The sequence below is a fragment of the Cololabis saira genome, chromosome 23, assembly GCF_033807715.1.
Source record: "Cololabis saira isolate AMF1-May2022 chromosome 23, fColSai1.1, whole genome shotgun sequence".
Classification (NCBI taxonomy): Eukaryota; Metazoa; Chordata; class Actinopteri; order Beloniformes; family Belonidae; genus Cololabis; species Cololabis saira.
This window is the reverse complement of record NC_084609.1, coordinates 26,329,232-26,356,343: the sequence shown is the minus strand read 5'-3', so window position 1 is coordinate 26,356,343 and position 27,112 is coordinate 26,329,232. Positions and strand designations below refer to the sequence as shown.

Sequence of the window (27,112 nt, the reverse complement as noted above, 5' to 3'; positions counted from 1 at the left end):
GATTATGCTCAGCACGTTCACGTGATCATAAACCACATGAACATAACTCAGCAGAAACATTTGGAAAAGAAACATTTAAAACGTTTCTGAACGTTTCTGGAAATCCTGGACGCCTCCCTAGGGAGGTGTTCCAGGCATGTCCCTCCTCCCTAGGGAGGTGTTCCAGGCATGTCCCACCGGGAGGAGACCCCGGGGAAGACCCAGGACACGCTGGAGAGACTATGTCTCTCGGCTGGCCTGGGAACGCCTCGGACTCCCCCCGGAGGAGCTGGAGGAAGTGTCTGGGGTGAAGGAAGTCTGGGCATCACTGCTGAAGCTGCTGCCCCCGCGACCCGGGAACGGGAGCGGCGGACGATGGATGGATGGATGGACATTTAAAACGTTAGTGATTACAAGAAGAAGTCCAGCGGGGGGTTGTCTTTTAATCTCAATCCCATAACTGCCACCTCGTGGTCAGCTGGTATCTGTTAACGGTTCTTCTTTGTTGCTACAGTGTAACGGAGACGGTCGGTCCGGTCTGGTGTTTTATCTGGACCCCTGCTATCGAAAACCCACCTGAAGGGAAGTTCTGGGGGGGAAAACTGTAAAGTGGAGGTAGTGGCGGAGTGATCAACAGAGACATTTCCAGAAATGTTTAAGTACTTTTTATAAGACCTAAATACTTACAAATGAATAAAAAATAACATTATTACTTACATTTATAATGACGGACAATTTCCCCATCCCACTGAGTATGTTGTACCATATACCTACATGGGGGGGACAAGAAGAGGCATATGAGCATTAAACATCGTGAAAACCTTCATCTAAAACTCTCCATAAAACAGATTCATCTGGAGTTTTCTCCTGCTGACTAAATCATTGAATCAATAAAGAATTGGTTCACCGGTTGAACTTATTTCAACTTCACAAATGAGACGTGGCATTACATCATAACGTGCTGACTTCTGGGTAATAAGATCTGTGTGTTGCATCTTGTTCAAAGCTGGACAATGACAAGACCAACAGTCCATCGACCGTGCTGCTAGCGTGAAGAGATGTACCTAGAGGAGATATAGCGTCAAGGTCGTGCTCAGGTTTGGTTTGCAGTGAAGAGCGCTCTTTGCATCAAGCTGCGATGGGAGTAAAGAAGTGTCTGTAAAGAGCTGTTGTGAGGTGTCATTTTGTAAGCTCAGCCGTGAAACCCATCTCCCCGCCTGCAGCGACCAGCTCCAGAGCAGTTTAACCCGTCTGGTGTCCTGTGATGGCGTCGCCATCTCCAATAAGGAAAACTATGACAAGTTGCAGAACTGATGGACATCTGAACACTTTAGGATGACGTTGTAACACTTTCCAGCTTCAGGCCGGAGCAACTACTCCCAATCACTCCTGCACGTACGCCTTCAAAGATCACCTTTATGATCAAGTTTTTATGGTTTTTATATGCGTGTCCAACCAGCTTACCGATGTCTTTAGCGCGTGCGGCGATCGGCCTGCGCAGCTCTGTGCAAAACTTCTTGGCGTCCAATCTGATCTCGATGACGTTGTTCAGAAGGGCGAAGAGAGGAGCCAGCGGGAAAGACGCCACGAACAGAGAGACGAAACCAAACTGGATGACTGGAGAGAAAATGAAAAAAAAAACTAAGCACTGCTGCCGTTGCTTCTTCTGAGTAAAACCTAGGACACTAAAGGAGGAATAAACCAACAATAAAGTGAAGGATATACACATTTGCACTGATTTATGCCTGAAAAGAAAGGTCATTATCATCCAATTCAAACAATCTATTGTATTATGTCTCAAAGACTAGAAACATATTCCAGAAAACAAATTCAAGATGAGCATTTCTAGGTTAAGACAGACTTTTATTAGTTTGCCTCAAACCAAATCGGATGCTTGTGAAGTTAAAGCATCCATTGATGTCAGTTGCCAGACTGTGGCATGTGGTGAAGACAGACGGTCTGAAAATGCTGGATCCCTCTCACAATGACACAAGCTCCTTTTTAGTTACCTCTTATTGGTGAGCAGCAGATATGAGTCACTTCCTCTCACTCAGAATGCAAGAGGTTTGTATACCAGAAGAGACCAAACCCCTAACATCACCAGAAAATTTGACACAAGCCGCCATGACGCAGCAAGATTGACGTTCATTAATGTCTGTCTGGTCAGCGCCGGGACTGTTTGTCCAGCTCTTTGTGATTTCAGCGTTTCCTTTTAAGGGGAAACGACGGCAGCTGAACGGAGAGCTTTTAATACTGAATGCTGCGTGCATCTGGACTGGGTGCGTGTTAAGAAAAACATGCGCGGCCAGCCTAGCAACACAACATCCTCGACTAATAATCAAATACGTCTTATCTGGATGGGAAGCTTAACTTTGCATATCTTCAGTGATTGATTTGAAAACTTTTTTCAGGCTTAAAGGCTTGGAAAGCCACAATTTTCCATGACTGCTCGCAAACAGATCACTCAAACTTGGCCGCTCGTTTTGGACGCTGGCAGCTGCATTTAACAAAGCTGTAAAAGAGGGGAGATGACAGGTTTGGAGGAAAATAACATGTTTTTAGTTTCATTGATTTATCTATGATATTATTATGATGGATTACCATTTTAAGCATGACCACAGGCTATAAAGACATGCTAATACTGTGTGGTAGTATTCCTTCAAAACCGTTTTCAAGATGCCAAAAACGCTCCCTCCGAAGAGCTTTTTCTCTAGCGTTGGCTCTCTGTGACATCACAGAGGGCAGCATTCTCTTGCAGGGTCATATTCTCCAGGCAGTGAAAGCCTCAGGAAAAACCTCTTCCTGTGATTCCTTATGTGTGGGTCTTCAGAAATGAGACTATCCTGCAGTCTTTGCTCTTCCGCTCGGCCGTTCTGTCCACTTCCATGTTCTGAATCCGATTCTGGGCCAAACAAGAGTGGGAGGATTTAAGGATTTGAGGTGTGTGTTTGTAAGCTGCTGCTTGGATGAACATGGTGATTCTTCAGGCTTGTTCTTCTGAAATATTTAGCAGTCATACTTGGTGCAAAACTATTGTAGATTGTTAATTTAAGCCAATTTTTAACCCGTACATGACAGAGGAAGCTGCTGCTCTTCAGATCAGAACAAAACATTGCTCTGCAGCTGAAGTTTACCGAGGAAAATGTTCCTGGAAAAGATGTTTTGTGGACTGATGGCACAAACGGTTCAGTAGGAATACTCGCCATGATGTAGGGCCAACACCAAAGCATGTGGCTTGGGTTCACGTTTGCTGTCTCACACACTCGACCACTTCGTATCTTCAAAGGGAAAATCCTCCCTCAGAAGGTGTGGAGTGACCTCAACAGATCTGTTCATACCGGACATGCCACGAGATGGAGGTCTGGGATGGAGGAGAACCTCCAGCACTTCCAAGAGAGGGTTCAAGCTTCCTTTTTGCTGCCAGCAGTGTGCATGCAATCAAGAGAAATTCATTGTTTTTGTTATCAGCTCAAGAATGAAGATCAGACCACACGAATGCAGAAAACCAGTTTAATCCAAAAAAGTTCCGATGCTTTTCTTCGTGTTGACTGAACAAACTGAAGTCAGGCTGGACAGAAAGGTTGTGCAGGTTCGTTGATTAATGATCGATTCACCTGCTTCCCCACAGTGTGAAAAGGAAACCTGAGAAAGACGGTGTTCCTGACTTGCGGCTGGCGCGCAGCTCGGATCAGAGCCGGGGAACTCTAGCAGTGTGGGAACGGGGATTTCCAGCGAGCCCGAGACTGACGGCTTCGGCTCGGGAACCCACGGCGAGACAATGACGGACCGGGAAGAAAATACGACAAAAAAGGGGGGCAGCGAACGCTACAGGGCAAGCTTAGAATAACCTTGCAATCCATCTGAGCCGAGGCGGCCGGGGCGGCCGGGTTCGAGCGGGTGCAGCCTGCAGTCTGGGAGCTGACAGCTCTTCTGTTTGTCCGTGCGGTTCATCAAGTCTGCCACTGACTAGCACAATCAAGTCAGAATAATAAACAAGGATAACCCGTGGCGTCTGTACATATTGACACTTGTTTTGACTCAAATTCCTCCAGTTTCACATAGTTCTGTCTTTTTTTTGTCTTTTCTCTGGATCGAAATTGTATGCTTGCTGAGCTGCAATTTGATCCTATCAGCCCTGAGTAAACGATCACAACCGTATCTGTTATCTGCTCCCCCTGATTCTTGTTTCCTTGAATTTTTCTGTCTGAACAGGTAGGTTGCATGCCTATTTCTGTTGTTGAGGTGCCATCAGTGTACTTAGGATCATGTTACAGCTGTGTTTCTGACACTGTTGGTGCTAAAGAAGAACAAAATGAAACCTGGTCACCACCCGGATTCATCCGAACAGGAAAAGTCTCCGGCTGGAGAGAAGAGCATCCGTTTGTTACGGAGCATGTAACAAGAGCGATGTGGACTGAGGAGTCCACGTTTACTCCTGCTCCTGAGTGATGGGGGGCATCAGAAAGCCATTTCCAGCCATTTGTATCTGATCTACTTCCACATGATTAGTTATTTAAAATCTTGGATTATTACCAAAGCAATGCAGCTAAAGCTGAGGAAATGTTTGCCTCATCCCCACAACCAAAAACCACGATGGAAACAAAACCAAGACAGCAAAAACACCAAAACGTTCACTTTTAGAATAAATGTGGTGTCCTTAAAGGATAACTCGAGATAAATAAACTCCACGGTCTATTGTTAGATGGTAACAGGTGTAAACTTTTGTGAGAACTGAATAAACACTTAAACCTAACTGGATTTAACATTAGCCAAGTAGCCAATGTTAGAATAAATCGCTATTTCAACTAGGGCTGGGCTATATATCGAGATTTTAATATATATCGATATATTTTTAAACGCGATATGGTATGAAACAATATCGTTTATATCGATTTTTTTTTTTATGATTTTGATATAGCTTATTTTGTGACAAATTGACTTGAATGTTTTATTTGAGATTTGCACAAATGTTTTGTTATTTGCACAACTGTCAACCTCAGTGGAAAAGTCTGCCTGTTACTGTCTACATTGTATTAATTGCACAGTGTATTTTAATGTAATTGTTATGCAGGAAAGGGATATTTGTTTTATTTTATTCAAGAAGCATTTTTATTCTATATATGCAGGCAGTTTATTTTTATTTCATTTGTTTTATACATTTTGATATTGTGCAGACCTCTGTTAATAAAGGTACCTCAGAAAAAAATGAAGCTAACAGAGATGCTATGCTATAATGCTTTGGGGGAAACCCCAATTATGGCACAGAAAAAATATGGATATATATCGAGTATCGCCATTCAGCTAGAAAATATCGAGATATGACTTTTGGTCCATATCGCCCAGCCCTAATTTCAACCCTCTTAGTAGACTCAAAAACTCCACTAAAGTTAAAGCAACGTTAAATTTGTGATTATAAGAAAATGTCCTTTCGTCTGCTACTGCTTCGTCTGTAGAAGACGACTACTGGCTGAACCGGATATATACGGCTGTTACTAGACACAAGTTTAAGATTTTATGGCTATGTCTTCGTTGAAACTGGATCAGTATGACTTCTCAAGGAGCAGAAACCCTCCTTCTAATTTTGAATCTATATTAACACTGGATGTAGAGAAGCTACACACCTAGTTTAGCTCCCAGAGACCCGTCCTTGAACGCATTTACTCGCTCTCGTCACCAACCCAACATCTCGATGAGAAAGCTAAATGGCGTGTTGACTCATGATCCCGTTACTGTTGCTGTGTTTGTAAAAGCAACTAATGAATTACAGTCTTAAAACCAGAATAGACCGGTAGACACTGAGACGCTGAGGTTTTCCTGTTACGTACAGTAGTTGATCCGGTTGTTTTAACCATAAACATGTACAAGTCCTGGGAAAGACGGACTCTCTCAGAATCAAGGTACCCAAATAAGTGAATTTACAGCCTCCATTTGCTCCTGAACATGTTTTCCTAAAGTCCACGTCCCTTGAATGTTTGACCTCCGTGATGCTGAAGGCGGATTTACTTCACTGACTGTTTTAATGTTTATTCGGATAAGAAATACGTTTCTTGGTCCTCACCTTGAGCCTCAGTTTGAGGTCACTCTTGGTCTGCTTAATAACTTATGAGAGTGTGACAGTTGAAGCCCCGATGGAGATATACTTACAAAATTATAAAGTAATATATTTATTCTGTGGTTGTGGGAGATTTTGATGGGGCTGTTCACGACTGAGGTGGGAGATGGTACCATGTAGATGGAACCCTGGAGATGTTACCGTGGTGATGGTACCATGGAGATGATAGCAGGGAGAGGAGGATGCTCGGCTTCCTGCTGAGTTGAGCCCTGCTGGTAAACGTGTGGACTCGATTGGCACTGGTCTGAAACCAGTAATCTTGCTCATCTTTAAGCACGTCTTCTACTCCAGCCTTTTCTGACTCTGTTAACCCGACTTTAAGCTGCTTCTGCTCCATCTCCCCTGCCTGATGGGTCTCCTCCCGTCTCTGGTGGTCCAAGGTTATCCTTCATATTCAAGACTGAAGCTTCACCGTAACTTCTTCATCTCTGAATCTTCACCTTGACGGCATTTGGTTATACAGTAACTACACAGAGAAACCTTTCCCCTTGTTGCATGACCGTTCTTGCTTTAAATCACTTAACCTTTAAAGGTTACTGATCATAATCGTTTGCAGACTAACACACGGCACAAAAAAGGGAAAAGCCTTTTATTATTTATATATTTTTGTTTTTACAGGAACCACATTTTCTTCATTAAAAACCATAACTGATAGATTGTTATTCTTCGGTTTTGACTTCCCATCTGGAATTTTCCCCTCACATCTCACGCTTGCTTTAGTTTAGTCGATTAAAAGAGCTCCTGGGTATGGTTTCATTAGCAATAACAGGAACGAGGACAGACTGACGTCCGCTGACAACCGTCCCCGCTGGCCTGAGCTTCACCACGAAGGCAGAAGCAGCCGGCGCGTTTCAGGTCAGACCACTAAAAACCTAAAAGTTCACACTGTGGTCATATCTGATGCCAAAAGAAACTTTCAGGTAATACTTTAGGGATACTGGAGTTTACATTTACCGTGTAACAGATTCACAGCTTTTCTTACTGTTAGCTTTCTAGCATGGTGGTCTACTTCTTCAACTATTCTCCAAACTGGTTGAAATATGGTGCCATTTGCTGTCAAACAGAGTAGATTAAGGGTTATTAAAGCATCACTTTGTGATTTGTAGGGGTCAATTACAAATTACTGTCCCTTCGGTATAAATATCAGAAATGTGTTTATTTGAACATACAGCTGTGGCCTATTATCCTGAAGGAAGAAAAGCTTTCATCTACGGCTGTGTTTCCGTGTTTACGCGTTGTGGCTTCTGACTGACATCGACGTGTAACGGATAAACAACACGTACGCACCAGCGTGACTGTCGGAGCGCAGCAGGATGGGAACAGTGTTCACCATCCCGATCTCTCTCCTCACAGTCTCCCGTTTACAATTTTATATGAATTATAAGAAACGCTGCAGCCAGTTATTAATCTGGTTGCGCTGGTGTACTGGCGGCGGGGGCGGTTGCTGCCTAAGGCCACGTTTACACATAGGGCCCGATTTACTAAATGTTTGCGTGTGTAAAAACGTGTGCAAACTTGACAGCACCCGCAAACCAAAGTGCCAGCTGATCTACTAACAGCGTGCAAAGAGGACTGCGCCTCTCAAATGCGCAAAATAGCACACGCAATTCATTTAGTACTTTTGCCCTGATGAATAATCAATATGGGGCGTACCCGCCAGAAATCGCTAAATACTGGGAGGGGAAGATGCAAATTGGTCCATTTACCACGCGCAATGAGATTTACCAAGCCTGAAAGTAATTGCGCGTATTGTGATTGCGTCTGTATTTAATACGTTCGAAAGGAAGGTGCTAATCTCCACATGCAAAAGGAGAAATATTTTATTTGAATGTTAAATCGAGTATTATTCAGCAAAAGGTTGCCACAGGAGGCACATTCATTTTTTCATTTGTGATAATAAATAAATCACGTGTTTTCATGGAGAAAAAAGTGTTTCTTATTGTGCGCCTATACTTGTGCAGTTGTCATACCCCGGTGTTGTGCCGTATTCAGCACCCCTGCCGTGAAAAGCACCCCCTCGTCTGACAAAAATGATATTCTCATTCCGTGTCACGTTCTGTTTAGCGTCCAGTTTTGTGTTAATGATTCATGTTTAAATGCGCTCATGGATTCCACAATAGTCATACTTTCCCACAATCACAGTCACAGATAACAAAAATCGGGTAAATGGTTATTGATGTCATTAATTAATAGCCTGCTTACTGTGTTGTCTTCCATAATATTTGTCAATATATATAATATAAACTCCTAAGTATGTGTTTGTGTGAGTGTGTATATATAAATATATTGAAGTGTCAGTGTGTTGTTTTTTTTCTTGGTCTACTTATCATTGAATATACGAGAGGGTGCTTTTCACGGCAGGGGTGCTGAATACGGCACAACAATTTGCCTCTTCCACTAATATCTCTATAACTCCAACTCGTCAAATTTCATTTTGCGCTTGCGACTATATCCTGCTTTCCATCCACTCTCCATGGCGCAAAGTTTGCGCCGCAAACCGTAAGACGCACAACACCTCATTTAAATACTGCTGTTTGCACCTGTTATCAATTGCGCACGCAATCTTAGTTGATCACCCGCAAAACACACAACAACAGCACGCGCAAACTTTTTCAGTGCACACGCAATTTAGTACTCTTTATTTAGGATCTTAGTAAATCGGGCCCATAGACGGGTATTTACAAAAAACAGATATTTCTCCCTCTACGTTTTGAAAAATACCCTCGTTTACACGAACCCGCATAAATACACTGTTAAGGTGCTATGAGCAGCCAAACCTACAGGGGGCAGTGTAACGAGAAGCATAAAGTCATGCTAGCCAATCAGAATCCTGGAAAAAAACATCAACAAATGACACGAGTAACTTCCAGTTACTTCCAAGATGAACGAGAGTCTTTCGTTTGGAGTGACAGAGAAGTGGAGTTACTTTTAAGTGTGACGTTAGAATATAAAACAAGTAAAATACAAGAAAATATTGACGGTGGCCAAACCAATCGTAAACTCAGGTCGCACTCATGACGCTGATGTTTCTCTTGCATAATGTGACGTTCTGAAGCCTAAATGTCAGTTTCCCTCTGTTTACAAGCAAACGTGAAGACGGAGTTTTTGTAAATCTCCACTTTGGCCTGAGTTTTCAGAAATGATCGTTTTTGGTGACTTTGAGCTTTGTTTTCATGTAAAGAACGGCCAAAACGCATGAAAACAAGTGTCTGTCTTCAGCCGCGTCCCCGGGCGTTTGCCTGCACACTCACTCATTTCCATGTACTCTGGCGTGAGGCCCTCAAACGGAGCCAAGGCGTAGTCCAGGTCCCACTGCTGCGGCGGTCGCTCCTCGTGACGCTCCTTCGTCGTGGACTTTTTCTCCTTGATCGCACGAATCAGCTTCTTCAACTTCCTGTCAAGGTTGAACAGAGACATGATTTTTGAGTTTCACTGTGATAATGAAGCAGTTTCGACGATGGGTGCATTCCAGTTACCTAGGAAGTCTGAAGTCGTTACAAACAATGACGTTACAAAGCAGGTTGAGGGCAATTAAAAAATAAACCTTTCCAAATATTATGCTAACTAACCGTAACAGCGTTGTTTTAACCCTTAAATGCACCTTTTGTTGTGAATGAAACAAGACATATATATATATATATATATATATATATATATATATATATATATATATATATATACATACATACATACATATCAAATTATATTATATTGTAATTCATACTTTATTAAGGGAAATTAAATAATGAATTATATTATGACTGGTCTTTGAACCTGTTTGCTTTTTCTCTAAAGTGCCATGACATGTTTTTTTCTTCTTTTTTTTGTGAATTGGTGCTTTAAAATAAACCCAAAGAAACTGAAACCACAGAGGTTTAATTTCCTTTACTGTCGGTGTCCTGCAGCTCAGAGCTGGTGGAGTAACGCAGGAGTGTGGGACTCCTGCAGTACGACACAATACTGCAACAAAGGTGTTAATGTCTGCAGGTCTGAGCTGCAGCGACTGCTGGCATTCTCCCCTCAGCTTAATGTCGTTATTATTAAAAAAAAAAAAAAAAAAGGCTAAGAAAAGACTGCAGGCCTGCTCACAGATGAGACTCTTACACCCACGCTGGTCCGCGGGACTTTCCTCCCTCCTTCTGCCAGACTGATCTGCAGCCGGCTCTGACGGGCTCAGTGATTGCACGGATTCGATTACACAAGGCCTTTCAGAAAAATCTCACCTGATGTAACCGGACAGCTAACACACCCCATTATGCAAACATATTGCATTATTTTATCCAATTTGAATCAAAATCAGTTTTATACTTTGATAGGCATGTGAAAGCAGACGTATCCGTGTCCAGCGAGAGGCCTTCAAACGTGGCTCAGCTCCACACGAATGGGATAATAATATCAGGTCCAAGTAGGCAGCTCTCAGCCAGGTATTTAAATAGACTTTAATGGCTTTGTGTTTACCAGCTTGTTTTAGAGCCTCTCAGCCCCTCGCTGGATTACTGTAGATGATTTAATGCGACCCCTTTTTTTTTCTCTTATGCTTATCTAAGCAACGCGGCTCCCGCTGTCTTGTACGGTCCAGCAGAGCTCGGCTGTCGCACGCCGGACATTCGCTTTGGGCTCCAAGTGTGGGATCTCAGAAGGATGGTGCTGTGAACTTTCCACAGACATGAATCCTCCCTGGGAGGATGTGCAGGCCCGGCCCACCAGCCTACGGAGAGTACACCACCCTAAGTTTGTGCCTGATGGAGCGCACGGCTCCTGGGAACCTGCAGTCCCTGGGAACAGTCCAACCCAGAAAAAAAACTACTCAATTTCACAAAAATGTGGATGTCTTTATGTTACAGCTGCAGCTTACTTGTGCAACTTATTGTGACAGCTCCATTTCAAAAAAGTTGGGACACTAAGTTAAGAATCTGAATAAAAACAGGATCCAATGATTTCCAAATCTCATAAATCTAGACATTTGATTCGCAATAGAACACAGAAAACTAATTAAATGCTGAAAGTGAGACATTTTACCATTGTATGAAAATGTGATACGTCTCAAAAGACAAGTGATACTAAAAAGAAGCACCTGGAGGAACAGATAGGACCTGGTAACAGGTCCTAACAGAGTCCCTCGAAAGTAAAAATTTGGGAAAATTCTGTGAAAAACTGACAAAAAACTTTAAAACAACTTCAGAGAAACATTTGTCAGTATAAGTTTATCACATCATCTACAGTACACTATGTAATATTGTCAAAAGAGTCTAAGAATCTGAAGAAATCTCTGTGTGCAAGGAAAAGGCTGAAACACTCAGGTAGCACAATATTCAAAAGGCTTCATTTCTGAAAAGAAAATGACATTATGGCCTCGAAAACACTTCCAGAAACTACTGTCTTCATCATGCCAACCAGAAATGCAGGTTAAAGCTCTGTCATGCAAAGGAAAATGCATATATGAACATGATCCATATATGCCGCTTTCTTCTCTGGAACAAAGCTTATTAAAAATGAACTGAGGAAAAGTGTAACATTGATCTGTGCTCAGATGAATACAAATTTGAAATCCACAGATGCCGGGCCCTGCAGTCGTCTAACGTGATATTAACTCTCAGTTGCAGGTGTATTAATGTCTGTGGAATGGGCAGCTTTCACATCTGGAAAGGCAACATCAATGCTCAAAGGTGTATATCGGTGTTCAGAGCAGCATATCGTCCCATCTTTTTCAGGGAAGGCATTGCATCTTTCAGCAAGACAAAACTAAAAACTTAAAATGTTTACTGCAACCACCGCCAAATAAAATGTTGAAAAGGTTGAAAATGTTGAGAAAAAAGTCAAAATGTTGAGGAAAAAAGTCAAAATGTTGAGAAAAAAGCTCTGTCTCTCCGGGCAGGCTGGCCCCCTGCCGGGTGGGGGTCGTTGGCCTGAAGGGTGAGGGCCTCCTGGCCACGTGTCCGGCCCGGACCGGGTGGCCGGGGATTGCCTGGGTCGCGGTCCGCCGCCGCGGGATCCCTGGCTGCTTCTTTCCGCGCCGTGGGGGCCCCGCCCGCGGGCCCCCTCGGCCGCCGCCGGGGGGGGGGGGGGGCTCGCAGGCGGTGGGTTGTCTCTCTCCTACTTCTCCCCTCTGTGGGGTTGCCGGTGGCCTGGGTTCTGGGTTCTTCCGTGTCGGCCTCTGGTCTCGCCGGTGGCGGGGTTGCTCCCCCCCCTCCCCCACTATAGATACACTTCAGGTAGAGCTTTGTTTGGTTTATTACACACACACACACACACACACACACACACACACACACACACACATAGCCACTCAGTCACATACTGTACATATACACAAACATACACAGCCACACAAACATATACATACACACACACACACACACACAGCCACAAAGACATGTACACACACACACACAGCCACAAAGACATGTACACACACACGTACGAACACACATACACACACACACACACACACACACACACACACACATATACACACACACACACACACACGCATGATCATATACAAAATGTTGAGAAAAAAGTCAAAATGTTGAGAAAATAGTCGAAATGTCGAGAAAAAAGGGCAGCACTAAAATCCAAAATAACCTTAAAATAACTCAAATAACATTTCCTTTAAGATGGTACACTTCCTCAGTTAAAACATTTGATCTTGCATACTGTAGTTTTTCACCTTTATTTCACACCCAAGTTTGTTTGGAAACAGGGTTATAAATAACAAAGTAGCGTATCAAGTCTTTTTTCATTAGAACTAAAATAAATTGGACTCCAAACTAACTCAAAGCAGCAGGTGAGTAACTGTGGTCTAATTTGCTCCCTTCAGTTTATGTGTTTCTTCATGCTGACGTGTGCACACGTCCATCTGTTTCAGATGATCATAAATCAGCACACGGGGCGGCAGGAAAGAGTCGGGGTTTGTTCTGGACCCCACTCAGGTGTGAAATCCTCTCGTCTGAGAGTGTAGGTGTTGATGTCGGCCTCAGGGCCGGCTGATCCGCTCAGCCGGCAGGTCAGGGGGGTCAACCGTGCTTATAGCAACAGAACCGGTGCTGCCTGAGGCCGGGGGTCGGGTGACAGTGAAGGCCGACCTCTGACCTTTGGGGTCTGAACGTTAAAAATCGAGCTGCTGTCGGTTTGTTGAGACACGGAAGGAATGTTATTACTGGGAATCTTGTGCGAGCTTGTCTGTGAGTGTTTGTTTATGTAGGTCCTACTTATCGGGTTTAAGGGAAAGAGGCGGGTCACGAACGGCCGAGGCAGACGATGTGGATAGTTTTTATTCTGGCAGGCTCTTCTTAGGCTTGCTAGACTCTTGGATTCAAGCTCGAAACAAAGTCATCACACAAAGCGCCCACCGACTCTTAGAGGTCTCATATCCACTCTATACAGCAGGCTTTCTCAGGTGCAGTGCTCCTCCTATCTCTTCTTAAGGAGACTGGGAATCTGACATTGGTGATATTATTCCAGAGGAGCTCTGGTAGTCCATTACAGAGAGTCCATACGTCATCTATCTGCACCAGGCATGGCTTAATGCAGTGCAAAATCATACATCGGACCCACTGGACTAGACAAACGATGTCAAAATTCTTTCCTGACGTGAGTTCAACTTGCAATCGCTGCAAGTTAATGCCTGCCACTCATGCGCAAATGTTATGGTCATGTGTTGAACTTGAAGAATTTTGGTCTCTTATTTTTGGAACAATTTCTGATTGCCTTAATAAATGAATTTCTCCGTGCCCATCTATAGCCATCTTCGACGTTCCCTCAGATACAACGGTACTTTCAAAGTTAGAGGCTGACTGCGTCGCTTTCGCCACTCTGCTCGCCAGGCGATTCATTTTATTCAAATGGAAGGAGCCACACCCCCCCACCTTTACTCACTGGATAAGGGATTTACTCTATTTTTTGAAACTAGAGAAAATAAATCATTCCATGAGAGGCTCTGCTAAAACCTTTTCTAAATTCTGGAATCCTTTCTTGAAACACATTAAAGATAATATTAAATATATTAAAGAACACCTGTACCATGTCGCAACTTAAAGAAAAGTCTCTTGGCGTCATGGCCGAAACCGAACAGGAAGTCGGCCATTTTGAATTAATTGTGTAATTTTGGCGCAATTTATGCCATTTCTTCGGCCGTTTCTTCGCCCGAACCGTAACATGCACCCAGGTGTGTTATACATCAAAATGTGTGTCTAGATCCTGCAACGATGCGCATTACTTTTCTCAGTCAAAAGCGTTACCGTGGCGACGATAGACGCCAAAAAGCGTGCCCCCCCCCCCCCCTTCATCTGATTGGTCCATATTTGATAGTTCCTATTCTCTGCCATAACTTTTGAATGGTTTGACATAAAGAGTCGTGGGTGGTGTCATCGGACTCGGTTTTGAGTCCTTGACTTTTATTGGTGAAAATTGCTTGCGCGAGGGCCTGTTCATTGTTGTTGTTATCATACTCTGTGCTCTGACTTTACATTTTGCTGAGGGTATCACTTCCTTTATTGTACATACCATGTTTTATATTGTAGTTGTACCTAGATGATGACCATAATCTTGTTTTTTGTCTTTGTTTTTTGTACCTGTCTTTATGAAAAATTGAAAATCTTAATGAACAAAGTTTAAAAAAAAAAAGTCATCACACAAAGAAAAGAGGGAACTTACGGGATGCCGATCTCAAAGATGTTATTCTGGATCAGCTGCTTCCCGAGCATGATGATGCTGAGCTGGATGCACAACTCGATGAGGCAGCCTCCCGGAGCACACTGAGAGAGATATCTGATGTCAGCTGTGTTCCTAAACACCTCTCAGGTAGGAGCAAAGCATTTTAAAGATGAGGAAAACACAAACCTCCTCCATCCGATAGTCGTTGAAGACGTACACGTAATTCCCAGGTCGACCCACGAACCTGCAGTGATGTGTGCAGCGTTAGTTGTTGGCTGCATCAAATGAAATCATGTGCAGAGCAAACTGGAAGGAGGCTTGGGAAGATTGTTCACACAGAATTAACAATCTGCACCAGAGAAGGATGCTTACACAGCTTCAGTGAGGTTTATGAGAGTACCACAGACGAGGACGCGGCTCTTACCGGCCTTTGAAGAACGCCACGTAAAAGATGGGCGCGTACGCGTTCATGAACTTCAGCAGGAAGGCTTTCAGGATGAGACGCTCCTCAAAGTTGGTTTCTGTCTTGGGAATCTCTGAAAAATAGTTGATATGAACGTGTGAGTATGTTTCTTTCAGAAGCTTACATGGCTTCATGGGGGCTGCGGAGAAAAGGGGAGTTAATGTTTGTCCTTTATACGTTATAAACAACATATTTTCAGGTTTTGCACCCTCGTCTTTCATCTTGCGTCTCTGTTCTGATCAAATAAACGCTGCTCAGAGAGACGTTTTAACATGATCAGTGTGCTGGAAGTAGGTTAGGATGCTGGTGCTTACACACACACACACACACACACACACACACACACACCGCAGCCGCCGCCTCCTCCTCCTCCTCCTCCTCCTCTTCCTCCACCTCCTCCCTTAAATGTTTCTTCTTTTCTGAGCTTGTGAAAACGAACGTGAATGTGGGTGAAACCCCATGAGATGAGTGATGGCGCGGCCGGTGCATGAAGACATCAAAGTTTCATCAGCGCTTCCACCTCGAAGCAGAAAAACTCTCTCTCTCACACACATTTACTCACAAATACACGCTTAGATTAAATTAAAATAAGACAAACGTGAGAAGCTTGCTTACTTGACAAGACACGCGGGGATTTCTTTCTCTTAACATTTCTTAAACATGCAAACCAGGGACCAAAGACAGGTTTGCTTAGTCATTCTTAACTCCTCAACTATTGATGACTCATGTAAAGTGTTGGATGAGAGAGTTTGAGATTCGCTGGTTTAAACAGATTGCAATAATGAATAAATTATAAATGTTTTATTTAATGAATAAATAAAACACAAACGAAATAATGTTGGCTGTTTCGCTGTTTTTTTTTTTGTAAACTCTACCTAAATAAGAAAAAGCCTAAATGGCCACTGAAATAATTTGAAATGAACAAAAGTGATAGGAAATAATAGTTTGTTGAAAGTTGGCTGATGAAACTGAGACACTGCTTTTGAGCTGTAGATTAACAGAATAATTAAAAAGAAGAAAAAAAAGGAAAAATTTGTCTGGCAGAATATGATGGGACCCTTCAATTAATATTTTCTCACAAGATTATTTCTTGAGGAAATGTTCTTGGTGAGAAATCTGGACCTGCAGACAGGACTTGTTGTCCTCAGATGTCCTGCTCTTCTCCAAACTGCAGGTTACAGATGTTTCCACAGATGGGTGTTTTGTTCTTAGTCATTCTTAATTGTGTTTTGGGTCATTATCGAGTTGGAAGACCCTTGACATGCGATTGTGACCAAGCTTTCTGACTCTGGGGGCCACATTTGTCTCAAAAAGTCTTGATAGTCTTCAGATTTCATTGTTCCTGCACAGATTCAAGACACCCTATACCAGATGCAGCAAAGCAGCTCCAGAAGATAACCAAACCTCCTCCATGTTCCAAAGTCATTGAACGCTTAATTTTTGCGGAACCAAGATTTCCGAGAGAAAATCTCCCAGAAGCTTTGCGGCCTGTCTAGAAGCATTTCGACAAATTCCAGTCGGGCACTTTAAGATTTCCTCCACGTTCGGCTACTTTGGCTCTAACAGTCATGGATGGTGTGATCTGACACTAATGGACCTCGACCTTGGAGTCCCCCGTGAATCTGGTCTCTGTGGTTACCGTTCATATCATCATTTGGTCCAGGCCAGTTTCTTCCTTTTTTTTTTTAACCAATATCTGATTTTTATCAGCTATTTAGTGGTAAATTCTCATTTCACTTTGCTTAAATTATATAAGTGACCAGTGAGGGGTTTTGACTCTATTTCATGGAATGGTACCAACAGATTTGTACATGGGAGAAATGAGAAAACTATCGTTTTCCTTTCAGGTAAACAGTAAACTACAACCGGAACCCAGTTAGCTTAGCATAAACACCAGAAGAAATGCACTTAATTTAACATAAATGTGTGAAGAAAACTGCCTTTCAGTATATTTATAATTAACTAAGTGAAACATTTGATCTATTTTATAACTTCCATAGAAATCATCTGGGAAATATGAGATAGAAATGATACGAAATATTATTTCTAATGAATGTACATCGCTAGGCTAGCTGTTAGCTGATCCACGGATAAATCCTCCAAAGGTCTTTGTTTTACTTTACTTAACTGTAGTAAATTACTAATGTACATATATTAACTAACAGAAGCCAACGTAGCTAAGATAAACCAGCAATAACCAACATATTACATGTTCATTACACATTAAGGAATGTTTTTAAATTGTTTATATGTTCATTGTTTCTGTTTGTTCAGCTTTTTCCACTGAATTGACCCTTTGTGGAGACCCGCCCCCGTTGCTAGGTCGGACTAAATAGTCATCTCTCCCGTCCACTTCCATTGTTTTACATCACTTTATTTCTCATTATTGGACCAAAGAAAATCAACAGCAACTAGATATAAATAAAAAGGAACAATTCGGGCACTGTCGTTAGTTTAAAAAACTGAGGTTTTCGGTGAAGACAAGATCTTTTGATTAGTTTAGCTGATAGCACCGTAGAAGGGTTTATGTATCCAAAGCAGACATTCTTCGTAATTTACCGTTGGTTTTGGGATGAAAAGTATTCCTTTGATTCTCTCTGGGTAGCGGGTGTCACCTTTACAACGGCTAAACCATTTTAAGTTAAATAAATAAACACGTTCACGGTTGTAGCTGCTGCCGGCCAGACTTTGTTTTAGAAGTACGGATTGGATTTCTGCCAGTGTGGGGATAAAAGTACGCTGCACCCTCACTACACTTTGTGCAGTGTGTTCCCAAGTGTTCCTTTTATAAATACAAAGTTTAAAAAAATAATCCAGTGATTAAAATTTTTATACAAGGCAAGTAAAAACTACACTTTTTCCGTTGATGGGAACGAGAGAGACGGCTGTTTTGTCCAACCGGATATTCTGACCCGGATGTAGCAACGGAGAATTATTTTTCTGATTGGTCAGTCAGGGACCAAAGGGTCAATTGACACCGTGGTTGGTTGGAGCGACCTTGCATGGATTTGTGTACCTAGCTCAGTTAGCCACTGCGCCACAGCCCCGTAGATTTCGTCCAGGATCAGGATGACCACGAGGTTGATGATGACCGCAGTGGCCGTCACCGTCACCCGAACGTTGGACTTGGTCTCCGGGTCGGGGCTCATCGCCATGAGAGCCGACACAGTAATCCGGTAGATGATCACGCCGAACACCGCCGAAAACGTCAGCCCGAACTGGGAGCAGAGACGGAACACACAGGGACGATAGACAGCTATTACCAAGCAGATAGAGATAAATATTTCAAAGATGACGCTGAATTAGGTCAGCCGCTTAATGATTCATGCACATGAGTTGTTTAGTTCCCACTTCGTGTTCCCAGACTTGGCTGCTGTGAAAATGTGACGCAGGAACCTGAGTTTGTCAGTGCTCACCATGAAAAGGATGGAGGAAACGTTGATGAAGTATCCAGGAAGACGGTCTTTCCAAGTCAACTTGTCAGCTTCGGTCTAATGAACGGACAGATGGGGGTACAGAGGGGAAAAAGGGAAGTCCGAGTTACTCAAACAGGGATGGGTTTTGTTTAACTTTGCAGGGAAATGTGTCGTGCAAGAAAACAGTCTCCCAACAGGAAAATCCTGAGGGAACGAGAGAGAAAATACAGTTTTTATGCTTCCAGAATGACTGAAAAAGTGGATCTCAAAGATCTGATGTGGATCCGATCCTGACACAAGCTTTTCCACTTCTCATGGTCAGTATAAATCATAATTCAGATATAAATAAAGCGACAGCTCTTGAGTTTCCCAACCTCCACACATCCACAGGAAATATTACTACGAAGAAACAAACTGACTGGTCTTTTTTTTCTATTTTTATGTCATCCAGTCTCCAATAGTCAGACCAATGACCCACATGCGGAGTCATAATGACTTTTCCAGTCAATACGGGGACTTTGTCTAAATAATTGCTGAACTGACAGAAGTGTCAATACCACCTACAGCTAAACTACCAGAAACGGATCAGTGATGTTATTTTTGGTAAAACTGAGAATAGTAATCAATCATTTCCCTTTTTTCTTTTCTTTTCCTCTTTTTGCATGAACACTGTTTAAAATGTAAAAAAAATCCTGAATGCTGTTCCTTAAAAAGTTGAGATTAAAAAGTATTTTGACACTTTGGGGAATGTAAAAAAAAAAAAAACACATCAGGACGACAGATATGACTTTCATATTTTACACTAAAGTACTATTAATGTGAAGACTTAACCGGTAGACGGGTAGATTTATGCAGAAATTATCATTTGGTGGGGGGTTCACATAATTTGTTTCTTGATAAAAAATGTTCACATTTAACTAACGCAGTACATGGTCTTCCTAACTGTAATAAAAATGACTGTATTAGTCATCACAGACATTTTAAAACTGTATTTTGATTCTTAATAGCAAAGATAAAGGAACAAATGAATAAAAATTAGACAATTTCACACAGAAGTCAACTAAAAGAAAAAATGTGTTATAAAAGATTAAGAAGAAGAAGAAACATCCCTCAGATTCTTGTTTTCTGAAGAAAAAGAGAAAAGCTGATACACTTGCATCAAGTCACAGCGAAAGCTCAGTAAAAAGAGATCTGGCTTCCTTTACTCCACTGATCACACACATCGATCACACACACTGATCACACACATTCATTCGTGAACAAGTTCAGCCTGAGACAGAAAACAATGTGAGGATAGTTGTGTGTTGACCGGTGCAGCAGCGCCATCTAGTGGATATGTTTGCAGGGTACAGCCTCCAATAAGAGCTGCGCAGGTTCCACACAGACATGAATACCTCATCACACCATCACATCTTCTAATCAATGCAGAATTTGGCTTCGATACCCACAGAAGGGGATGAGAGGAAAGTAAATATTTTCATGCTGACATGATGTCTCCGATGGCTTTGAAAATAAACAAACAGCACTTTTGCAATGTTTATTTAAATCATGATGTACTCTATCTTTGTTCATCACATTCCCCCTAAAATCGAATGAATTGAAAAGGTTTCAAGACTCCTGCCCTTCTGTAAAATAAATGTCTCTCAAAATATAAGAAAAAAACAGCATATCTCAGTCGAAACACAAACACAGCTGCTTCATGGCCACATTTCCCCACCAGGGTCTCGTGGCTCCACAAGTGTTTGCTCAGATCCAACTCTGCAAAGCTGCGCTGCCGTTTCCTTTTCAGGAAAGGAGCTTTCGTCTGGCAAATCTAGCTAATGCACCACACTCTTGGCAACCACACTCTCATAATCATGCAAAGTTTGATGCTTGTTGTGCTAACAAAACCTTGTAGCGCCTTAGTTTTGTGTCTCGCGTCGGAGCAAACGCTCCTTGAATGTTTTCCACGTCTGCAAAGTTATTTTTAAATGGTCTTAAAACCATGTCCAGGTTAATGTGACGCAGTGATTGCTTCTCTTCTGCTGATGTCTTTCCTACTTGGCCTTGTGTTAACACACACTTGAGTGCTCCAGACCAGCACGCTTTTATAGAAATGCTCTTATTTGTCAAGATCATTTGATCAGCGACGCCGAGCTTCGACTGTCCATCTCAGCAGCCGTGGAAGCAGGTTGGAGTCTGCAGGCTGCAGGCTGCACCTGTTTCTCATCACTTTGGCATTTTGACTCAGTTTTAGTCCAATAAATAACAGCATGATGTAATATCTTGTGTGTTTTTCATCTGAGACTGCATTTAGCTAATTTTGAAACCTGGTAAGGACTCAACAATTTTCTCGGATGCCTTAAAATCGTTAACGTGCCAGAAGGTTTGTTTTCCTGTTCACAAGGTTGCATATTGTAATGCTTTGTTGTTCAGACCTAATAGTGTGAAGCTGCACACGCTCGGCACGACTGTAGCAAATGCTAGAAAGAGTCTTTATTCCCTTGTTTCCAAGTGAATGAAGCATCACGACTCTTCTGTGTGCTCTTCTCTTGAATTTGCATTTCTAAAGGGGCTCTTTGCGAGACGCGCTCCCGCGTTCACAAACACAGGCTGACAAACGGACGGACGTAGCAGACCCTCGGAGTGACAGTCTGGGTGTTGCTGGCCGGGGCAGCCATCAGCGGGGGCGGCAGGAAGTGGGTCAGGTGTTATATTTGGCTTCTAGAATCCACCGAGGAAAGCCCAGCAAGGAGACCCACTCACCATTTTTATTTCCCCCCAGTACCAATCATTCCCTCCCTGAGCTGATCCCAAACACTCTATCAGCAGGAAACTAATGAGGAATTGTCCTAATTGCTGCATTGATTACTTGAAATGAATAAAGATGGCTGGCTCATCACTGGACAAGTTATTTGTCTGTTGTCTCCAACAGAGATGTTCATCTGCAGTCTCCATCACTCTCTCCGTAGGAAAAAAAAAACAAAAAACAATCCCTTGCAAACCTGGAGATTGGTTTTAAAGCCAGATTATGTAGCAGTGCTACTTCCTGCCACAGGGGGGCGTACAGATCTGAGTGGGGACGGTTCTGCACGTTTCACTAGAGGGAAACTTTTGGCACTTTTCCACTAGTATCTACTCAGCTTCGACTCGACTCCACTCGGTTTGGTTCTTTTCCACTAGGGGTCTAAACGTGCCGAGTAAATACTTTTTCTGTAACTATTCTGCTGAGGTTCTAAGCGGCTGAGTCGGCCGTATCTGACATCATCACACTACAGGCCACCGATTGGTCGGGGGGTTGGAGTCAGACGTCTGAGTCAGGAGGAGGAAATCAGTGAAAGAGACTCTGACGGCGGCTTCTTGTTCATTTTATTCTACCAGCAATGGCAGCAAAAGTCTGTTTCATGATCCAACTCTGAGGTGCAGATGTTCATAAACCTGGTGGTTGAGGAGAGAATTAAAAAGGGATCTAGACGGGCGATTAGGAACAACCAGATCTACCAGGAGCTCTGTCTCTTCATAGCTGCTCGCGGCTCAAGCTGACTTTTCAGCAGCGCCGAGATGAACTAAATAAATTAAAAAGCGTCGCCGCTTGAAGCTTCTCTCACTCTCATTTTTTAACTTGATATGGAACACAAACCACAGACCCAGCAGCACATCTATCATCTCCTCCTGGTTCTACATCTTTAGTGTTGTTGTCTTCTTCGTTTAGATACACAATCAAATACGTCACAGCAGCTTCACTCCAACCTCCTACTTCTGCTCCAGGTGCTGAATTGTTATGGAAAAGAAACCAGGCCGAGTTGAGATTGTAGAGCTGAGTAGGTGCTTGTGGAAAAGTGCCATTTGTTCCGACCGGGTCTGAGCGCTCTCGTGTGCTGCTGCCCCCATGTGGTCACAACAGGTACTTCTATGCAGAGCGACCTATTATGAAAAACAGGTTTTCTCTTGCTTTAACATATATAAAGTGGTCTCCCCTCAGCCTGCCAACTCAGAGAAGGAGGAAAGCAACAAAATTCTGCAGTGTCTGTACAGCCGCCCGGATGAGCCGACCAGTGTGATGTGGATCTACGAGCCGTTCAGATTCTGCTCCCGTCGTTAAATAACGAAAATGCGATTTACATAGTTTCGCCTCATATGTGTGAAACCACGCCCACAACTAACTCCACCGGCCGGAGCTTCCGTCATTTTTCCGTAGCGGTGTATCGCGTCATTCAGGCAGCCAATCAGCACAGAGCCTCATTATCATAGCCCCACCCACTCAGAATCCTGCATAGATAATGAGGTTAGAGAATGGGAAGATAAAGACATGGCTCAGAGGCTGAATTTCTAATTTATTTAGCAAAAACAATCAAAAGCTTGTTTTTAAGACATTCAAGGCCTGTTGAAAATAGGTATTAGATGCCATAATAGGTCCCCTTTAAATGAGCCTCTTAAATCACCTTTTTTGGGGCTGACTATCGACCGGGAGATTTGCAAATCCAGTTTTAAAAACACGGACGTACATTCTCACCGACTGAAAGCACATACGCGTGACGCCTGACACTTGCAGCGACAAATCCACAGTGGCAGAAGCTAATGTGCTGTGACCCGATATCAGAACATGTGAACTGTTCTTCACGCTCACAGCCTCCCCACACCTGAGGATCGGTCAGACAAATAATGACTGGCTTATAAATAACTCATAATAGCAGGTCTTTCTGAGCTTTCCCCACGTCAGCTGTTGGAAAAGAAATAATAAACACTTGTTGCACGGCGTGCCTCATGCTGTTAGTGCAGACGTGCCCCGCTTGGGCGGATGAGTTAACAGGTTCTGACAGCACCTTGTCTGTCACTGCAGATAAAATATGGCCTCGGCTAATAAAGCTGTGGACGCCAGATCGTGCGGTTCGCCCGCCGACCTCCGGCTTCCTCGCCGACCTCCGGCTCGCTGCCCTTCCACCGTTTCCGTGCGCTGACTCCAGGATTCTCTAGATCTGAACTTCCGGCACGTTTCAGGTAACAACCTCGGCGGTTCAAGTGGGTGAGGGGGAGTTCTGTGTCGCCATAGTGACGGTCACTAAACTTACCCCTGGCTTCCTGCCCAGCATGCATCTCTCCCACTCATCCGCCCTCCCTCTGGCTTCCACCATGCCTCCACGTTTCCGAGCTTCTCTGTAGGTTTGTGTTCGTGCGTCTTTGAGTTATTGTGCTCGTGTTTCCAGGCATCGCTCTTCATAAAATCTCTCTAAATTTTTACCCATGACGGACAATTTTCATGAATCCTGCCAGAGCGGTGGGCGGAGAAAAGCAGGCGTTTTGATACAAACCGAACAGGAAATTCACATTATTTCCTCAAAACAAGAATCGAGACGGTTGTAATTGATTAAATTAACTGGTAACAACTCTGACATCCGTCTGAAATTCTTCTAATGAGTCGAGTGTAAACCTTTGGTAGAGACGGCGGCGCCGAAGCCTCCACGCCTGCACGCCTCTGCACTGATCCGGTTTGGTTGGTCGGGACTATTTCCAGCGGTGGATTAACACATCCCTGGCTCTTAAACGGTCATAAGGACAGCTGGATTGGGCACAGGATGCTGAGTTCATTCAAAATACTCCACATTAGCGGGTTCATGCTGAAAGGACACATAACTTTAGCTGTATCCAGTATTTCTGTGTGACTGTGCACAGAGGATGTGCATGTTCTATGTTCCCTCACCTCTAAACACTATCCAGGAGAAGGGGCCCACAGGGGCCGATACATCTAATTACCATCAGCTGTCTGTTATGTCGGGGTTTTATCAACAAGAAAGCGCTGGAAGTCTCCACTGAGACAGCTGACTAACGGAAACAGAAATCCACTGCAGACGTTAAAGAAGCTCTGGACTTTCATCGCCTTTACTTCTCGAAAGACTCCGAATACAAGGCTGTCACGAGACATGATTCGAAGTGTCAAAAAAAAGGGCTTTCTAGCTGCAGGCGTGGAGTTTAATCCACGTTTTAAGATATCAAACAACCGTGATGGAAGGACGGTCTGTGGCGTGTGGACGGGGGTTTGCTGCAGCCGCCTGAGCGAGGTTAGACGCACCGACACCTGAAGAGCTGGAGGTGGAGCAGCCGGAGGACGGGACGGGAAGAGGAGAACAGATAGACGACAGCCTGCAGGAGACGAAAGGAGGGAGGAGGAGGAGGAGGAGGAGAAAATGGGGAAGAAGGGAAGAGGAAAAGGAAGTGAAAAGGGAGAGGAAGAGGAGATGTGAAGGAGAGGAGGGATGGGGTTACCGGCATGCCTGCAGCCATGGCAGACAGTAGTGTCTGTCTCCATCTGTCCTTCCCTGTCACCGGCCCGTCCTCCTGCTTCTCTGGCTGCAGGACAGAGGGACATGTTACACACACACACACACACACACACACACACACACACACACACACACACACACACACACACACACACACACACACACACAGACAGAAAACACACACACACACACACACACATGGACTTGTACAGCCACCCTCATGAGGACTTTGCATGGAGTTCCCTCCATCGTGTTCAGTGCACCCCGACAGGCCAGCTGACAGTCTTGCCGGGGCCCCGGACAAAATAATCTAAGATTGCCCCCCCTGCGCCCGGATCTCTCCTTCTCCCTCTCCCTCTCCTCTCCCTCTGTTCTTCAGGTTTTTATACAAGCTAATGGACGTTAACATTAGAGCTAGCCAGTTAGGTTAAGTTACAAGGTTGGTAAACGTTGGCTGCTGTTTCTTACCTTGCTCTACGCTGACTTTATTAATTCCAGCTTCACCGTCACCACCTTTTTAAAATATTTGTGTAGAGAATCTATGAGGCCTCTATTTTCTTCTTCTCTTTTCTCTTCTTTTCTGAGCACCGGACTTGTGCTGACCGGACATTTTGACCATTCTAATGGTTGAATTAAATGATAGTATCCATTAGGAAGAAAACAAATAACAAGCTTTTATGTAACTCAAATACTACATATTTTTTCCACAAATAGGCATATTTTGAAACATTTTGAAAAACGATTCCATAATTTAATGAGAACTAAAAAAAAAAAATAAATTAAAAAAAAAATTTGAATGAGGGCCCAGTTCTGGGCCCCCCCCTACCCTGGGCCCGGGACAACAGACCCGTTTGTCCCCCCCTATCGGCGGGCGTGCACCCCGAGGCCAATCAGGAGCCCAGAAAGGCCGTCCTGCCTCGTTACTACGCCCCCCTCCCCCGCAGGACCGTGTTCTCTCCCAGAAGATGAGGAGAACCAACAAACACCAGAGTAAACCCCTGGGGGTTACTGCATGTAAACAAGCTCCAGAGCGACGAGGAACTCGGTTCGGCTCCGGCAGCAAGTCCCAGACGGCCCGTGTCCCAGTTTGGTTTGTGTAAACGTGTCCCTGTGTAGACATAAGGAGGACATGCTGTCCCCGACCAGCTTCTCCGTCGCCTCATGTGTCCACGCGTTCAAGTTCAATGTAATCGCAGTCTTTTGATGTCGAACATCGTGCATCGTAAATCGTGCATCAGAACTGCTAAACTTCTGCCGTGCTGCACCGCGATGCTCAATCCTGTTTCAGACCCAACACGTGTAGACAGGAAGCAGCCGAGGAGGACGGGCAGATGTCTGTAACCGGGGGAGACGCCTCAACAAGTTGGCGACTAATGGCACTTTTCCACCAGCACCTACTAGGCTCTACTCAGCTCAACTTGGTCTGGTTTCATTTCCATAACAATTCAGCACCTGGATCAGAAGTAGGAGGTTGGAGTGAAGCTGCTGTGACGTATTTGATTGTGTGATCTAAACGATGAAGACAACAACACTAAAGATGTAGAACCTGGAGGAGATGATAGATGTGCTGCTGGGTCTGTGGCTTGTGTTCCATATCAAGTTAAAAAATGAGATTGAGAGAAGATTCAAGCGGCGACGCTTATTAATTTCTTTAGTTCATCTCGGCGCTGCTTCTCTCTTCAGCCACCAGGTTTATGAACATCTGCACCTCAGAGTTGGACCAGAACAGACTTTTGTGCTGCCATTGCTGGTCGCTCTTTCGCTGATGTCACATCCTGACTCAGACGTCTGACTCCAAACCCCGACCAATCGGTGGCCTGTAGTGTGATGACGTCAGATACAGCCGACTCAGCCGCTTAGAACCTCAGCAGAATAGATACAGAAAAAGTATCTACTCGGCACGTTAGACCCCTAGTGGGAAAGAACCAAACCGATTGGAGGCGAGCCGAGCCGAGCCGAGCTGAGTAGGTACTAGTGAAAAAGTGGCAGGGACTTCAAACACCTAAAGGCTGTCGTGTCTCCTCCCTCACGCCGTCAGCAGGGGACCAGAAACAAGGCACTGATATCACCCATGACCCAGCTGAAACATGTGCCCACACGGGACATACCAGATGTTTAAACACGGTTCAGTATTGGTTAGTACGGCAAACCCACGCGGTGTAAAACACATCACGTAGATCGTCCTGTGCATTTAAGCACGTCGATGTTCATGCGTTGAGTTCAGTCCAAT

At 43.9% G+C, this 27,112-nt stretch overlaps 1 protein-coding gene across 2 annotated transcripts in view; it reads right to left on the bottom strand.

Annotated features, from left to right (window-relative positions):
* Nucleotides 1-27,112, bottom strand: part of ano2b (anoctamin 2b) — a 90,031-nt gene that overhangs the window by 29,121 nt on the left and 33,798 nt on the right. For both annotated transcript variants that reach the window (XM_061714535.1, XM_061714534.1), the window contains 8 exons: nucleotides 18,626-18,700; nucleotides 18,226-18,427; nucleotides 15,171-15,282; nucleotides 14,933-14,990; nucleotides 14,747-14,847; nucleotides 9,343-9,485; nucleotides 1,444-1,596; nucleotides 697-749 (listed from right to left, as the gene is read on the bottom strand). In XM_061714535.1, coding sequence (XP_061570519.1) covers nucleotides 697-749; nucleotides 1,444-1,596; nucleotides 9,343-9,485; nucleotides 14,747-14,847; nucleotides 14,933-14,990; nucleotides 15,171-15,282; nucleotides 18,226-18,427; nucleotides 18,626-18,700 — 897 coding nt within the window. The remainder of the gene's footprint in view (nucleotides 1-696; nucleotides 750-1,443; nucleotides 1,597-9,342; nucleotides 9,486-14,746; nucleotides 14,848-14,932; nucleotides 14,991-15,170; nucleotides 15,283-18,225; nucleotides 18,428-18,625; nucleotides 18,701-27,112) is intronic.